Below are 17458 nucleotides of genomic sequence, written 5' to 3' on the forward strand. Positions count from 1 at the left end.
GGTCCAGATAGACTGTTTCCTCCAGGTGCCGAGGAAACTGCTGTGCAACCACACTCTCAACAACCTTCGCCACAAAGCGGAGGTTGGAGACTGGGCGATAGTTAGCCAATACATCTGGGTTCAAGGAAGGCTTCTTAAGAAGGGGCCTCACCACCGCCTCTTTAAGGGCCGTGGGAAAGGCACCCTCCCCCAAAGAAGCTATCATTGTTATACACAGGGCTGTGGAGTTGGTAGATAAATGTTCCGACTCCGACTCCTCAGTTTTTTGTACTTCCGACTCCAGGTACCCAAAATTTCCTCCGACTCCTCGACTCCGACTCCACAGCACTGGTTATACAACACGTGATTTGCAGTATATAAACTAATTTTTTAAAAGAATTTTATTCAACTGCATCTGTACTTTGAGCTATTTCAGACCTATCTATATAATTGTATAGTTCAGTTGTATAACTAACCTATCAACAAAATAGTCATGCTATCTTATAAGAATATACTTCCTTATTAGAAATATTGTATTAGAAAAACAAAATAGGAATGTAATCAGAAATCAATGAGTAGTTTAGATATGTGCCTTGAGAGTCACAAGTTATATAAATCTATGTCTTATCAATGTTTTAACCAGTTTCCTCCAACCTAATGTTACTCAAATCTGTTGCGATTAATACTTTCTCCATAGCAATAAGTAATTTATTTTACTTTTTTCTGATTTCTTTTTCCAGTTTAGTCAAGAGTCCTTAAGATTTCCTAATGGTCTCCACATACAGCCTAGGACTAGGTTTTCATGCTCCAGTTTTTCAAGGTCACTCCATGTTGACACCTAGAAAGGCTCTTGTAATCCTGAGCTAATCTAAAATCTAAGTGTAAAATTGTGCTTGTGGTCTGACTTTAAATCATGATTTTAATTACTTTTTTCCCAGCGTTATTTAAGTACATATAGAAAAGCTTTACTAGAGAACAATTTGCTTCACAGCATCTCTTTTACTTGATGGCATTTTCTAAGGAAAAACAAGATATACGGTATGCATTTCTTTGAAATGATTCTTAACAAGTATCAATTTCATTGTTTTCAAATAATTTTATTACTAACACCAAGAAGTTTGTATTCTGGGAAGTCTCTTCAGAACAGAAAGTGCTGAGTGTTTTCCATGAGAGAATTATGTCAGCTAGTCCAGGTCAGTCTAAATCCTGATGGGTGAGTTACATAATCTGCATGGAATTTGATGAATACTTGATCTGACGTGGCTGTAAATGGAGCAATATTTGTATCCTAAAAATGAGAAAATGTTTAAACAAATTATTTCCAATCACATTTTTTTATGGTTCTAATCCAAGGCTATTTCAATATTACTTAAATGGATTCCATAGCAGAAAGTTTGTGATTCTTCTAAATTTCAAGCATAGTCAACATGTGCTACAGAAACCTCTTTCAGCTCTGTTCAGTATTCAGATGGACAGGAGATATAGGAGAAAGAAAATAGAACTTGGGCCCAACCTTGAGAGTTCTGCTATTTCTACTTAATTGATGAACTATATTTGTAAAGTAAAAAAGTCACACACAAACTCTAATATTTGTACATAAGACTTGAAAAGAACAATCTTAGGACCCAGAAAGCTGCTATCAGTCAATAAATAGCACACTTTCTACATTATATTAAGCTATGTTATGTTTTTATTATAATTTGTTAAATAGTCCTTGGGGTGGGTTTTGCCTTACCAATAATATAGATACTATATATAAATCGCATAATAATGTTAAAAATTTACAATCTTGGGCTGCATTACTAGCTGTCCAAGGCCACATGTGGCCCATAAGCTGCGGCTTGGTAACGCCTGGTCTAGGATATAGGTTCATTCATCACAAACTGATATTTTGGGGGGTTGGATGTGGTTCATGTGTGAATTTATCTGGTTGTTGTTTGTAAACTGTGATGTATGGCTTAGCAATAGTTATAGCAGTTGTGTTTAGTCAAAATATTATAGATTAACATTTATGCTTTACCATGATCTTTAAATCCACACTGATTTAAGGTAAAGCATATTTTAAAATTATTTAAAGTAAGTCAAGGCTGCTTAAAAAGCACTAAAAGCTAAGCTTTGTTAAATCATCTCTCATATTTAATGTGCAACAACATCTAGATATACAGTAGGTGGAGACACAGAATAGTGAAAGTAAGGTCATGGTGAAATAACACTCCTTTTGCAATATTGTACAGCAGGGGTGTCAAACTCAATTTCATTGAGGGTCGCATCAGCATTGTGGTTGCCCTCAGGTGGGGCGGGTGGGTGTGGCCAGGGTGGGGGCGGCCTACTGGGTGGGTGTGGATGGAATGGGTGTAGCCTACTGGGTGGGCATGGCCAGCTCTACATCATTCATCTCAAGGGTGCCTGTGGGGCCCTGGGCAGGAGTGGGACAGATCCGAGGGTCTGGCAGAAAGGGGGTGGGACCGGGGCAAGCGCCAAGGTATGGTCCATTTCTTCATTCCTCACAAAGGGTGACACCTCCTCAGCATGCACCCAGGGGGCAGGGCCAACACAGCAGGGGCTGGTTCCTTCCTGTTTCTAAATGGCCTCGTGGAGCTAAGACTGAATGCATTTCAGCATAGATGGCCACCATAAAATTGTACATTGGCTTCCGGCCAGCCTGGGCCAGGGCCAAGGCAGCGGGGGCCGTTCCCTCACTGTTTCGAGGATGGCTTCGCGGGCCACATGAAACCACTTCGTGGCCCGCATCCGGCCCCCCGGGCCTTGTGTTTGACATGTCTGTTGTACAGAGATACTAAAGGGCCACAGTTTGCAGCATTTCACAACACTTCTTTTGTCATTCTGATGCAAGTGGCAAGTTTCTATAAATGCTGCTGCTAATAGAAAATAAAGCCTTAAAATAAAATCCTGCAATATTTAACAAAGTATACCTTCAAAATTGCAAAACATAGTTTTACCAGGGATTGTTGAATAAGCCACAATTAAGTGGATCATGGATCACTAAATCATAAATCATAAAGTTTTAAAACTGCAATGGCCATGAATAAGACCGAGCACAATGAAAATTCATTCTAAAATAATTTTAGCAAAGTTTCCACTAGATGTCAGTACAAAACCTATGATTTACATGAGTGTTTTTCAAATATTACAATCGTGTAGATATGTTTGGTTTTATCTGAGAAGGGATGGAACCACTTTAATTAAAAAAGAGAAATGAGTAAAAGATAAATGCACCCTCTGGTTTATTTATTTTTCTTCTCCAAACTAAGTATCAGTTGAATTCAAATCTGCTATCAACCCAAAATTAAGCCAGTACATATGGAATCACTCAAGGTAGATAGATATGCAAGGACAGGGACTATAACACAAAAGTTTATGCCACCCTTTGGTAACTTTTTCCAATATGTTGAACCCAAACTCTTAAAAAAACGTTACAATCTATTTTAGGGTGGTTTTTTAAAGATAAACTAAACTAAAATACAACTAAAAATGAGTGTTATGATTATTTAGATTCCTTTGTTATTTTAGAATGATGTTTATCTATTTGGTGTGAGTTAAGCCATAGTGATAAAAGACTTTCAAAGGAGCAGGCCAAATAATAAACAAAAGGTCTTAGATTTGAATAAACATGTATTGTTGTACTGCTTAGTGAGATGTCTCAGAGATCAACTTTGGTTTCAAGCATGACTTCTAGCATGGAAGATATGTCACTCTGAGACAGAATTGTTGATATTTCTGAATCATGAATTATGACACTTTAATATTTTGAAAATATTATTTTGTTACAGGTTCTTTATAACTTATATAAAGAATAAAGGAAATTACAGTTTCATCATGCTCTTACATATTTAGCTTTTTCATTGTTCTTTCAATATTTGCATTGTAATACTAGGTGTTCTAATAAAGGTCTAACAAAGGTAACCCAGTTGGCTTTGTGCCTAAGGCAGGACTAGAACTCTTGGTCTGATACCATAACCACTTTACCAAACTAGCTTTCACTAGAAATTCCGAAAAAGAAAAACCTACCAATCCACAGTATGGTCCAATTGATGGATAACTGCTGTCTGGTCCATTATAGAGTTTCAAGTAATTACTAGTACAGTCGCCTGGATCATCAATGTTGATGTAAGCAAAATTAACAGTAACAATCCTTCCTTGTGGAGCTTTAATTATCCATTCACAGTCAGTTTGATTCTGGTAAGAAACTGGGTATTCTGGACTGGCGACTGAACCAGACTCGCCATATAAGATACCACCACAGGCTAGGAACAGAGAAAAGATTAATTGTTCTTTGAATTTCATGAGAGGCCCACTCTAGTCTAGATTTGGAGGATTATATATCTTCCCTGTGGATGTCATTTTAATATTTTGCAGATTATGTTTTAATTTAAGTCTCAAATAATTATTGCCAGTTGTTTCTGATTTGTGTTTAGTTTGTAAGCTGCCCCAACAAGTTTAAGTGGCAGCCAAATTGGTTGGTGGGTTAATTTATTAATTGTTTGATTGACAAAACTTAAAACATTTTTGGTACCAGCTGAAGATGAAGTCCAAGTAATTTCATATCCTTCATGGGAAAGTAGATGATCGCTTTTGAAACGTAGATATATAACATGGTTTTTAGGAAATATAGGATTGGGTAAAGTATTTCCACAGTATTTGCCAAGCAGTGGTGAGTTTATATCACTACCATTTCTGACCTTTAAAAGAATATACAAAGATTCTGTTAGTAACACTGAGATGGTCAAGGCTAAATCAGTAAGACTTTCTCAATTGATTCAAATTTTTTGATTTGCCAAGTTTTGACTGATTGAACAAATCTCACTACTTAATCAAACCCCTTTATCCTATTTTAAGATTTGTACAGTAATTTTATTAGAAGTGTTTATCACAGACATGAATTGAAGAGGCCCTAAGAACCACTCTGGCTTCATCTCTCTCCTAAAGATGACTTGGTGGGACATGGTTCAAAGAATTAGCAACTGTATGAATAACCTAATTCAAATTGAGATCAAATGTGGAAGGCAGAAGATTGTAACTTTCTGCTTCCAATAGTAATACTAATTTGAATCTAGGACCAGCATTTGCTGTGAACAGAAAAAGGATTCCATTGTATGTTGCAATGAAATCTTTTTTCTCCCAATGCAAATAGTAGGTTTAATTCCTTGATTCAAGACAGAATTAGAGTGGGGGCAATACCGGTAGTTAATATATGGGTGGCAACCCCTAGGTTTAGTTATGGCCAATTAAAAAAAATGTTGGTAAAATTCATCAATCTGGACCATGCTCCTTTTGCTTGCAATGTGCTTTTACACTATTAAGGCCATAAATGCAATTTAGTGTACTACATCTACTTTGGCCAAAGTTGGGTTGAGCTTGGTGGTAGCACAAAAATAACAGTCACATCAAAGTTGCTGCCAATCTCAAGATCAACGACAGAACTGATTTATGACGTGATGGGGACACAGGATAAATTGGGGCTCAGCAATCTTGCTAGGTGTGAGATATCATTGCATAATAGCATTGTTGCTTGAAATTTGATGACATCTTGTGCAAGATAATGAAAGATATTTAGGTTTTTTTTTTAGAGAGATCATTTAGCTTTTTTTTTAAAAAAAGAACAATGTTGGGTGGCTGCGGTCATTCTGTAGATAACTCACATGTACCATAATGTCAACTCCCATAAACCTTATGAAAGTTTGACTGTGACTTTCTCTTTCTCCCTCTTTATTCTTCAGGAAAATGCTGACAAAAACAAGTGCAAGAAACAAATGCCCTAGAGAACTCAATAAAGCACATGAAGATAAGAAGAGAGGATTAAAAAATAGTGGGACAAGAATCATACTATTGGCAGTTCTTTATGGTGCAAATATTCCTCATACCTCTAAGTAATCATATTGACATGCAAGGTCCTCTAAATTAAAGGAACTGAAAAAGAGAGAGATCATATGATTTATTGGGGATCGTAGAATAATTGTACAATCTGAGTTGGGTGGATATCGGTCAGGCCAGCCAGGACTTTTCAAATAACCAAATGACTGATTATATTCTCTGTTGCAACCTAAAATAGGATACAGAACAAACATTTATTTATTTTTAATATGTTCCATTTTCATTTTTTTAAAAAAATATTTTTAAAGTTTATATACCACTCTTCAAAATTAGGTTTTAATTCATTCCTATCCCAGCTTCCACACATATATATATATAAAAGAAAGACAAAGGAGGAAGAGGGAGAAAAATATAAAAAGAAACAATAACAATAAATATCCTTGTTTTTAAATATACAAAATAATTTTGTTTTTTTACCTCCCTTTTTCAATTAATCCATAATTCTTCAAATAATCATAATTTCCATATATTCGATATATAATTCAAAAGTACATTCACATCTTTAAACTCTTCATTTTTGTAGTGCCATGTTATGGCTATTAAATGAAAAGAACGATGCCACTAACCAAGGCCAGCTTAAAGCAACTTTGTGAAAAGATGTATGTATGAGATGTTATCATTGCAAGCATCTTGAAATTAAAGATGCTTGTTGCATGGGTGTTTATGCTTGATTCAAAACCTAGTCATATTGTTGTGAGATTCTTGAGATCAGGATTTTTATCTAGCTTTTTTTCTCCCTCTTGTTTTAGATTTTCATATTTTATGTCAGACAAATAATGTTTTCTCCTATAATTCTGTGCTAATGAAACCTAATGCCTGTAAGAAACAGTATGGCAATTTTACCTGAAGCTTGATAGGTGAATTGGAATCCATTATTAAGCATATAAACATCAGATTTAAAAATTACAGTGGCAGTTTGCCTGTAAGAATAAAAATCTAGGACCGTAAAGTTGTCAGAAGCGCAGAACCGATGGACACGATCAATATGCTCTTGAATGCCCTGAAATATGACAGAAGTACAAATGTAAAGTGATGAAACTTTATAAAAGGGTTCAATAGAATCCAATTCAAATTGCCCTCTATTGTTACAGTAATTTTTATTTTTGTTCTTCGGGAACATGACAGAGTGCTTTCACAAAATCTCTCAGACACAAAAGATAAAGCAAAGATTGAACCCGCTAGAATTCTATCATTATCCTATTTTAGTTTTTTTTTTATTTTAGGCTGAAATCACCCAATCTTTTTTCTCTCAAGATATTATGGGACTTTGCCAGCCTCCCACTAAACTGTATAAAAATAAGTCACTAAAGTAAAATTAAACCCATCAAGTGCATAGCCATGGACAAATTAGTTTTTCTAGTACTAGATTGCTCATGAACATTAACAAAAATTAAACCCATTTTTCCTCTACTTTTTCTAATACTTAAATTTCTGTGAGGAAATCCTTATGTCATTATTTCTCCCAGACTTGATAGTGATAAGCACCAAACCTTTGCATCTATTTCCCATATTACCACTGCCAAACTAGAGGCAAAGAGAAAGCATTTGAACACAAATGAATAGTCTTGGGAAGGAGTGTTTAATTTTTCCATCTTTTTACTATGGCTCTGACAAATATCACTTCTTAAAAGATCCACTTTATTATAGAGATGTGAAAAATTTATTGATCCAATAATGGACTGTTCTCTGAGAAGTCCAGAATATTCTATTTCCCTCTGAATCACGTTGCTTCTACTATCATTGAGAAAGTGCAGATCTGCATTCCATGAAATCACTGAGGCACAAGTTTAACTTGAACATATTTTTACCTTTATATTAAACTTTAATATAAAGGTAAAATATATTATATTTTGGGGACACAATGGCTCAGTGGTTAAAGACACTGAAGTTGTCAACTGGAGAGCTGATGACAGCTTGGGTTTGAGACCCAAGCTCTGCGCAATGGAGTGAGCTCCCATTACTTGCCCCAGCTTCTGCCCACATAGCAGTTCGAAAAGCATGCAAATGCAAGTAGATAAATAGGTACCACTTTGGTGGGAAGGTAGCAGTGTTCTGTGTGCCTTTGTATATAGCCATACTGGCAACATGATCATGGAAATTGTTTTTGGATGATATTATTTCCCTCAGCCAAGAAACAAGGATGAGCACAGTCAAGCAGGACTCACAGAAAAACCTTTGATTTCTTTTTATTAACTTTTTAATCCGTGAAAGAATATATTTCTAGCAATCATGGTACTAAGACTGACTTACTGGTGGTGAATCCTGGAACTCTAGATAGTTCTGAGAGCAATCTTGGCTGGGCTGAAGGTGGAATTTCAGCACTGCTAGCTTGACCTGTTGCTTAGGAGGGGCATCAATTATCCATTTGCAGAATGTAAGTGGTGGATATGCATTTGGAAAATAGGGGGATGCTGCAGTGTGCATGGCAACAGTGGCATTATAGAAACCCCCACAAAGTCCTATGAGAAGCAACAACATAACAACTTAATTGATTCTGCAAGTTGGTAAGTATAGTACTGTAATTTGGAAGTTTACAATGTAACAGCAAAGTAATTGATTTGGAAGTACAGTAATAAAACTCACTAGATATACTCAGTATAAAGAACTTGATGACTAAAAAAGGAAGGAAGGAGAGAGAAAGAAAGAAGATATAAAATGGAATAATCACTGTTACATAGAAAAATCTAAAAGCCACACCAAAATTATGTTCTATAAAATTATATCCAAGAATTTTAAGCATTTTACAGTTACTATTCTTCACTCAGATATACCTTTGAAAAGACTCAGCAGAGAAGATGGATTTTTTTTCTGTTTAAGTTTCTTAATTGCTCACTTTTAGACTCTGGTTATATTTTTGAGATTATCTGCAGTTATTCAAATTAAACAACCAATCATTTATTCAAAAAACTATTTCAGAAGAAATTTAAAATTACTTACTATCTACAGTAGTATAGGTAGCAGTGAAACCTGCTCTTTCTAACAGTGTGTCAGTGACAAACTTAACAGTCAAGAAATTGTTAGTGGAAAGAAAATAAGGTGGACGACTGGAGCCACAGAAGGTTCCAACTAAATTGGCATCTTCATTACTGCCATCATATAACTAAAGACAACAGAAATACATAAAATTAGGCTTCTATGACATGATTAAAATAAAACTGGCTCAATGAATAGGGATAAATCATCTATTTTTGATGTAATAGGAATAGATTAAATGCCCTGCTTGATCTAAGTCAGGAAACTATCACAAGTTTCTTATATCAGGATTTGAAAATAACTTCTGTATTTTGTTTGCTGCCTTGAAATGTAGGTTAATACATAAAAAATACAGATAACTAAGCACCCTCGTTCTATTTTCTGATTGAAATGTAATGAAAACTAGGATTTATTAACTTAAGATTGCCTTCACAACTCGAAAGAGATGGTATGAGAACTAGATATACAAGCATAATACAAGTAGTCTTCATCTTACAATCCCAATTGAGCCCAAAATTTATGTTGCTAAGTGGGAAATTTGTTAAGCAAGTTTTGCCCCATTTTACAACTTTTGTTGCCACATTTGTTAAGCGAATCACTACAGTTGTTAAGTTAGTAATATGATTGTTAAGTGCATCAAAGTCAAAGTGCTTCCCCATTGACTTTACTTGTCAGAAGGTCACAAAAAGTGATCACATGACTCAGGACACCGCAACCATCATAAATGTGAGCCAATTGCCATGCATCTGAATGCGACCAAGGGGATGCTGCAACGGTCATAAGTGTGAAATATGGTCATAAGTCACTTTTTTTAGTGCCGTTGTAACTTTGGTGACTAAGTGAACTGTTGTAAGTCGAGGACTACCTGTAGCACATTCATATCTTATAACATGATATAAGCCAGTATATATACTGGCTTATATCATGTTATAAGATATGAATGTGCTACAGGTAGTCCTCGACTTACAACAGTTCACTTAGTCACCAAAGTTACAACGGCAAAGTTATACACCCAAGCTGAATCAATTTTATTTTGATTTCATAAAGAGGCATTTACATTCACTTAGCAATTCCTTGTTAGTTTGCTGCCCTTGAATTCAGTTTTTCTCTTGTTATTTTAGAGCATTTTTTAAAGATTTATTTGTAACTCATAGATTCTCTGTATTCTTAAAATATGCTGTGGAATGAAGAGAAAAATAGAATAGTCACAATTGTTTTGTATACCTGGTATATGGATAATCTTACCTTGACATAATCATATTGGCAATTTTGAAAAGATGCTGCTGCTTCTAGTTCAAACGTGTCAAAGGTGAAGTTGATCAATTTGTTTATAGGTGCAGCTAAAACCCACACACATTCTACATCTTTATCATATTTCCCATCCTTGTCAGAGTCTGGAGAGCCAAAGTTATAACTTGCATTTGTCAAGTAGCCACCACAACCTTGCTGAGGTCCTGTTAAAAACCAAATGATTATTTAGTAATGTTTGATACTGTTACATTAAATGATATCTTACTTTTATCATTACTTTCTGTTTCATGCACCTCATGTAACTTTATGCTTATTGGTAACATTTAGCATGGAAGAACATTGTTTTTCTACAAAGCACACTTTTTCCACAGTGTTTTGGTTTACAGATCATACTAAACTACAGGTTGCGTAACAGTTCTTAAATTGGTTGGATGCCAAGCCAAAAACAACCAAATAACATTATTCATGAACATTGCCATTATGTTAATGTGTGGAAGAAGAAAAAAAATGGGAGTATTACTATTAGCATTGACTGAGCATGACTGATACTGAAGGCCATCTGTTGTGAGATTAATGGGCTTCCTTGTGCAGTTGATAGGCTACTTGAGAACAGACTGCTGGACTAGATGAGCTGAGTGTCCAATCCATCAGGCTACTGTTTATTTTCTTAAGCTGTTATGTTATACTATTTTTGCTCTGAACTTATTTTAAATAATCTGTATGACTGGACTATTCTTGGACAACTTTACATATGTAGGATTTTCTTAAAATTTTGGTAAATGACTGACAATTATGGTCAAATTCTTTCCCCTTTGAATCTAATCATTACCCAAATATGTCCTGTCAACATAATTTTTCGTCATTCCCATGATGTTGCTCATAAGCCATCTCATCCCTGGTCCATGAGTAAGACAGCCTTAAGTTACCTTTGGCTGTTTTGATATTAAAAGAGTTTTTTATTTTGACAGCATCCAAGAACAATCTCGATGGAATAAAATCTGTTAAGCTTTCTCATCCATTAACTTTGACAAAAATCATGGTGCTGACAGGGATTGGGAACAAATGCAATACAGGTAGTATATTACCAGGCAACAGAGACAACACATTTCATGCTGATAAAATTTTCTGCTAACAAAAGGATGGGTGAATAGTTCTCCTATGCAGTAATATAGAAAGACCCAAAGATAGTACAGAAAATAGCAGAAAATAGATTTTGTTTCATAGCAGTCATGGAATGTATTAGTGTTAAAAGTAAACACAATAGGTATTTCCTTATTATACTCTGAATATTTCCTTATTACATGAAGTGATGTAACTGGCATTCAGCATGAGATTCCTTAGCCAAATAAACCAGAATTCATGAACAGTAAATAGAAAAATATATTTAATTTTGAATACAGTTTCAATCTTCCAAAACAATTTGTCTCTTCTTTTGAACAGTAGGAGGAGCTGTTTCTTTGTTTTTGGACTACAATTCCTGTAAATTCCTCGGATTTGTCAATAGAGCTCTTGCAAATTAAGCTATTAACATTTCTATGCAGGAATCTAAATGAATGTGGTTTGTTTATCATGAATCAGCAAGACTATAGGATTTCAACTTCTGAAAGTTATACACTCATATTAAAATAAGTATACTTATGAGCTCTTTTCTTTTGTTTTTGCATAATCCAAATCACTTTGAAGTTGTTAAATCACACTAAGAGACTAACTATAATTGGTTGTAATAACTGACATGCTATAATAAATAAAGTTATAAATGATTTTATTTCTACCATAGAACTGAGGGAGGGATATATTTCAAGCAATTGCTGGGTTCACTACTGGACTAAGCCATATTTTAACCATAGTTGTTTGAATAAGGCACAAAACTGAAACTTAGCCTGGGCAACTAGTGCATAGCCACATTTTTTCATTTTATCACAGAGACGGAATATAGATTTGATTTAAGAAAAAAAATGTTATGATATTTATCAAAATATTAAGCCAGAGGAAGAACACTTCTTTAGTTGTAGTATTATACCTGATTGCCTGGAGGTAATTTTTATTCACCATAGGAGGTTAGATAAGATCTAATTAAATGACTGCCTAAAGTCAAAAATAAAGTAAAGACATTCCTTTTGCTTTACAGGAATGTAGTGTTCTTTACAAAGGTTTTCCTGTATTTTCTGTCTGAGTAAACAGATTTAGAAATTGGAGAGCATGTTAGATTATTTTCTGAAAATACAATGATTTGCAAGACTGATCTTGCAAGATGGGGTAAAGAAACACAGCCAAGGGACTGGTCATATAAAAGGCAGCTGGAATGCAGACACAGTAAGAGGCTCAGGAGAGACCCTCCTTAATTTGGGGACTGTAAAAGGACAGAGGGAAGCGGGGTGGTGGTGATGGAGAGAAGTATTTTTAGACTTGCAAGATTATGTTAATGTATCTTTACAATAAAATAGAGTTAGCTCATCTGGTCATGTTTCTTGTTTGGTATATTTGGTAAGGCTGGCAAAAAATGGCTGCCAAGAGGGACAAAAACATTGAAATCATTTAATTGAAAGTTAACAGGTGAGATTGCTCCCTATTACTCTATCCTCCCACAATGCTATTCCAACAACTCATCTGTGTTGTTTTCAGGCACACATCCAAACAAATTACTGGGCAGCAATCATTTATCACTATTAATATTCCAAGAGTGTCTTAGGAATAAAAAGGGCCTGAAATAAAGATTATGCTTGGAGCCTGTCTGTGGTGTGTGTGTGTGTGCATATTACTCCTTTGAAATGTTATGATATTGATAGGATGAACTGCATTGCACTAGCGTTGTTTGCTCCTTCACAACCTGTATACAACAACCAGATAGAGATTCTATATAGAAAGGATTTGCAGAATACTACTAAGAAACTTGGACAAACAAGACTCTGAGCAGAGTTTCTGAATCTTGGTAATTTGAAGATGTGTGGACTTCAGCTCCCAGAATTCTCCAAGCAGGATGGAAAATTGTTGGAGTTGAAATCCACAATGTTCAGGCTGCCAAGGTTCAGAAATACTGGTGTAGTGAATACACTACACCAGGGGGCTCTCTTGAGATGTTGCAGTGAAGAGGGAAACATGAGGGTGGAACCCACAGAGAATGAGCATCTGGAAATGTGACTTTCAAAAGTAATTTCTTTGTAATAGGAAAAGGGTGGAGCAGCAGTTCCAAATTAGCTCCATGGACTCAAATACATCTGGATTCTCGACAGATTTCAGATGTCTCAAAATTAACATTTTTAAGGCTAGAGTTAAAGCATTACAAAAGACCATTTTGAATAAAAAGGAGAAAGAAAATAACAGCAATTCTAGCCAAAGGACGGGAAACACCCATCATAGTTTTTCTTTGTTTTCTGCTAAGTCACAGCAATACATGATTCCAAGAATGCAATCAGAAGTGTACATGGATTTGTAGAAACAGCATACAGTAATTGCCTATCCTCTCCTATTGAAGTGAATTGTGCAAATAAAGTGATAAACATTGAATTATTATAACTCAATTTAATTTAAAATTTAATTGTTTAATTAATTTACTAGGACTACTTAAACAGCCTGAGCATTCCACTAAATAGACTATGTACTTGGCAAGCTCCCAATATAACTCATAAGGCTCTTGGCATAAAGCAGTCAAGTCATGGTTTGGGGGATCACATTCTTACTACTTATATTTTAAATAAAATAATGCAAGGATGGTCCAACTGTGTTTGTTTAACTCAATCCTGGATTTAGTCATGAAGTAAAAAAGCCCATACAGAGCAGCCAATTAAATTAGTAAGAGTCCAAGAAAGTCTTACTTCAAGAGCTGGAATGGGGGGGGGGGAGATATTGAGGTTGTGCATGTTGACTAAACTCCCTTTTGAGAGTCTATGGCAGGGGTCCCCAACTCCTGGTCTGTGCATCCATATGGGGCCGCAGCATGCTAGCAACCGGTCCGCACCAATAAGCAAAGTCCCACCTGTGGGATGCAGGCAGCACACAAAATCACGCCCCCTCCAATCTGCGGAAAAACCTTTCTCCATGGAACTAGTCCCTGGTGCCCAAAAGGTTGGGGACCTATGGTCTATGGGTCAGGCTGTGTTATAGGTTTTATGCTCCATTAGCTGCTATTCACTTCCTATAACACCCAGTTCTTTCTATCATTGAATATCTCTTATATATTTATCATACATATCTATTATACATTAGTACACACCTGCATATTATATATCTTGTACATTCCTTATACATACCTATTACTTTGATCTTTCAGCCTACTGGGTTTTTTTCAGAAAATATAATAATCCAAACAGTTTAAGCTATTGGAGAAAAAATATCTGCAGCAAGTCCAAAACAGGGTATAGCCAAAACTCAATGGATAACTTACAAGTTATCACCCAGTCAATTCTGGGTGTTTATGTCCAAGGATAAGAAACAATGAAATAGTGATATACATATGCCCATACACATCCAGAAAAATATGTATTCAAATTATGCCACATATGCAATGAACTGCAGACCAAATCTTATGAAGCAAAATTATGAAATGACAGCTTAACTGTGATATATTATTTGCAAAATATGGTATCACTTTTGACATAGATTGCACGTTTTTATAATATAGAATCATGCTTAGGATAATTTAGTTCTTTGCTCTACATAGAAATAGAAACCTGAAGAACACTGTTTTTTCTTCATAGATATGTTTCAATGGAAACATCTGCCAATGTTTATTTACCAGCAGATGTTTACAATAAAAATGTTTTCATTAAGTTATGAGAAACAAGGGGACAGACTCTTACTGCACATTTACTTTCAGATTTACAAATGACTCATCTCTCAGTAAAATGTACCACAGGTAAAAATAATTATTTCAAGTATTGTAAGATAGTTTGTGTCAAGATCTTAATGAAGATGAGAAGCTTCTTCATATCAGTGTTTAGATTACTCCAAATGAGTTTGCCATTTCTGTTTTTTCTCTTCCAAAGTTCATCTGAATATACCAACAACATTAAACAGAATACTTTAATCAGATTATTCAATCTTGCTTTACTAATATATTTCACTTACCAAATAACCCTGGTTATCCTTTAGTGAATAATTGCATTTCAGACCAGTTAAGCATATGTTGTACTACTAATAAAAGCATTTAGGAATGAAGAGAGTTCTTTTGCAGATTTTTTTCAAACTGACATGCCAAGTTTTGATTTAACCATTTTAGATTTAAGCAGACTTTTTAAAATAAATAATGCAGATGAGAAACAAGTGGTTCAACAAAGAATCTCAAACTGTTCTTGACTGGGTGATGTTGCAACTGTCAGGATTATAGTTCATTTATTTTGACTCTTGTGTGTCAAAATACACTTGGTCCTCACATGATAGCTGAAAATTCTGGAAGTTGTATCCTTAGCAGAGGGAATACAGTTGAGACACACTTCAAAAGAGGAGCCTTATTCTATGTTTTCAAGCATTACCAAATTCAAAAATGCTTAGTAACATCCATGGAAAAGATAGATATCTGTGAGAATATGGTCTGTGGCAAAAATCACAAGTTTAGAAAGATATCTTCTGTTTCAGTCTGATAGAAATTAAAAACAGCTACTAACTATGTGGGGGTAGGGAAGGGCTGAGTTACAATGACTCAGTGAAATACTATGTTCTGCTACACCACAAAGGCTTTCTATGTCAGCAAATCTGGAGTGCTTCCTTTTCAGATTTTAAGGATCAGTAAAGAACTACTACTTTCTCTAAACTCTAATAAAGGATTATCTCAAGCTGCTTTGATAGGTGTTATTTTAGCTAATTATTTTGATATTAATGTATTACAGAAAGGTTGGATTGAAAATTATTCCATTAATGTTATACAGAATTAATTTTTAAATTCAGAATCAACATTCTTTCATGGGAGCAAAATCCAAAAATTTGGCTTAGATCTAATAAATGCTCCATGAATATGAAGCTTTTCTGCAAGATCTTTTCTGTAAGATCTTCAAATGAGTTTCCTCTGATCTGAATATCATAATTTGATATGTAATCTAATACTTAATTCCATTTTGTACACCTGATAGTCTTTTCTTATGAGATAGAAGAATGTATTAAGCAACTTCCATCCTATCTTTAACCTTTTCTTCTTGGTGATTTGGTAATGAGAAGGTGATTTGATCACACAAAAATTCTGAAGAAACAGATTATTTAGATCCTTTGGAGTTGAGTTTTAGATTGAAGCAAGAACACAGACGGTATTGTTCATGTTTGTGAATGATCCGTAGTGGAGGTGCAGCCAGGACCTCAACAGCTTTTGATACTACTAAACATGATATTCTTCTGGACCAACTGCAGGAATGGAGGACAGTGTTGCAGGATTCTCCTCATGTCTCATGTCTCCATGTCCAGTTCCAGTCAGCATTAGTAGGAATATTATAGATCAAGTGCAATGCTCCTAATTTGTGGGGTGTCTTGGGGTTCAGTATCTTCACTTCTCTATTTAATATGAACATCTGTTCAAAGGGCCTCCGAACATGTTCAAGGTGCAATGTTTTCTGCCTTTCCAAGACTGAAATACCTTTCTTATGGTCATTTATAAGGAATGTTCTCTATATGAGCTGCCCTTGAAAACTATTTGGAAACTATAGCTCATACAGAACACAGTGTCACAAGCAATGATGGGCAAACATGCCACACTAATGAAACATCTAAGATTCATTGCTTATTAATTGGATTCTGGGTGCAAGTCAAGGTACAGTTTATCACCTTTAAACTCAACATGGCATAAGGCCTAGTTATTATGGGAATCAATAGTTTCCCATGATTTTTGCATAATGTGGCAGAATTGGCTCTCTCTTGTTCTCTTCATTAGGCAGTGCTCTCTAGCGATATCCAGCAGGCAGGCCTTCATTACTGCAGTTCTTGAGCTCTGGAATAGTATCCTGAGATTTGTATGGCTTCCATATTCTCAGTCTTTAAAGAGCATTAAAATTTTTAGCTGTTTTTTTTAAGGCCTTGGATTAGGAAGATTGTAGGGGCCTTTTATTTTTTTCTTTCCAGAAGACACCCATCTTTAGACATTTTAGTTTAATCATGTTTAAATATTAAGCCAACCAATAATGTATTATGGCCTAGAATTTTGAAAAACAAACAAAAAAGACTGCATGTATATCTTTTGTTTTACATTTTGTTCTCTGTTTTTAAAAATATTTATAGAATAGGAATAAAGACACGTCAGGTGATACTATTTCTTCCCTCAGACACACTTATTCTTTAGACACTTCCTATTGTCTCTCTTTGCCTTTCCTTGCCTCATGCAACAGATTGCCTACAGATCAACTACTTTAACCTGATGACTCTGTAACCATTAAGAGGTGAGCAATTT

At 35.2% G+C, this 17458-nt stretch overlaps 1 protein-coding gene across 1 annotated transcript in view; it reads right to left on the reverse strand.

Annotated features, from left to right (window-relative positions):
- Positions 1 to 1079: 1079 nt before the first annotated feature.
- The window catches only part of CUBN (cubilin), a 198533-nt gene continuing 182154 nt past the window's right edge, over positions 1080 to 17458 (reverse strand). Inside the window, exons 58-65 of the mRNA XM_029283182.1 lie at positions 10090 to 10298; positions 8809 to 8971; positions 8122 to 8330; positions 6715 to 6871; positions 5862 to 6040; positions 4514 to 4679; positions 4009 to 4244; positions 1080 to 1267 (exon numbers count right to left, since the gene is read on the reverse strand). Of these exons, the coding sequence (XP_029139015.1) occupies positions 1160 to 1267; positions 4009 to 4244; positions 4514 to 4679; positions 5862 to 6040; positions 6715 to 6871; positions 8122 to 8330; positions 8809 to 8971; positions 10090 to 10298 (1427 nt within the window). The 3' untranslated portion in view covers positions 1080 to 1159. The remainder of the gene's footprint in view (positions 1268 to 4008; positions 4245 to 4513; positions 4680 to 5861; positions 6041 to 6714; positions 6872 to 8121; positions 8331 to 8808; positions 8972 to 10089; positions 10299 to 17458) is intronic.

Source organism: Protobothrops mucrosquamatus, unplaced genomic scaffold (assembly GCF_001527695.2).
Source record: "Protobothrops mucrosquamatus isolate PMUCROS unplaced genomic scaffold, P.Mucros_1.0 scaffold33, whole genome shotgun sequence".
In the NCBI taxonomy this organism is placed as follows: Eukaryota; Metazoa; Chordata; class Lepidosauria; order Squamata; family Viperidae; genus Protobothrops; species Protobothrops mucrosquamatus.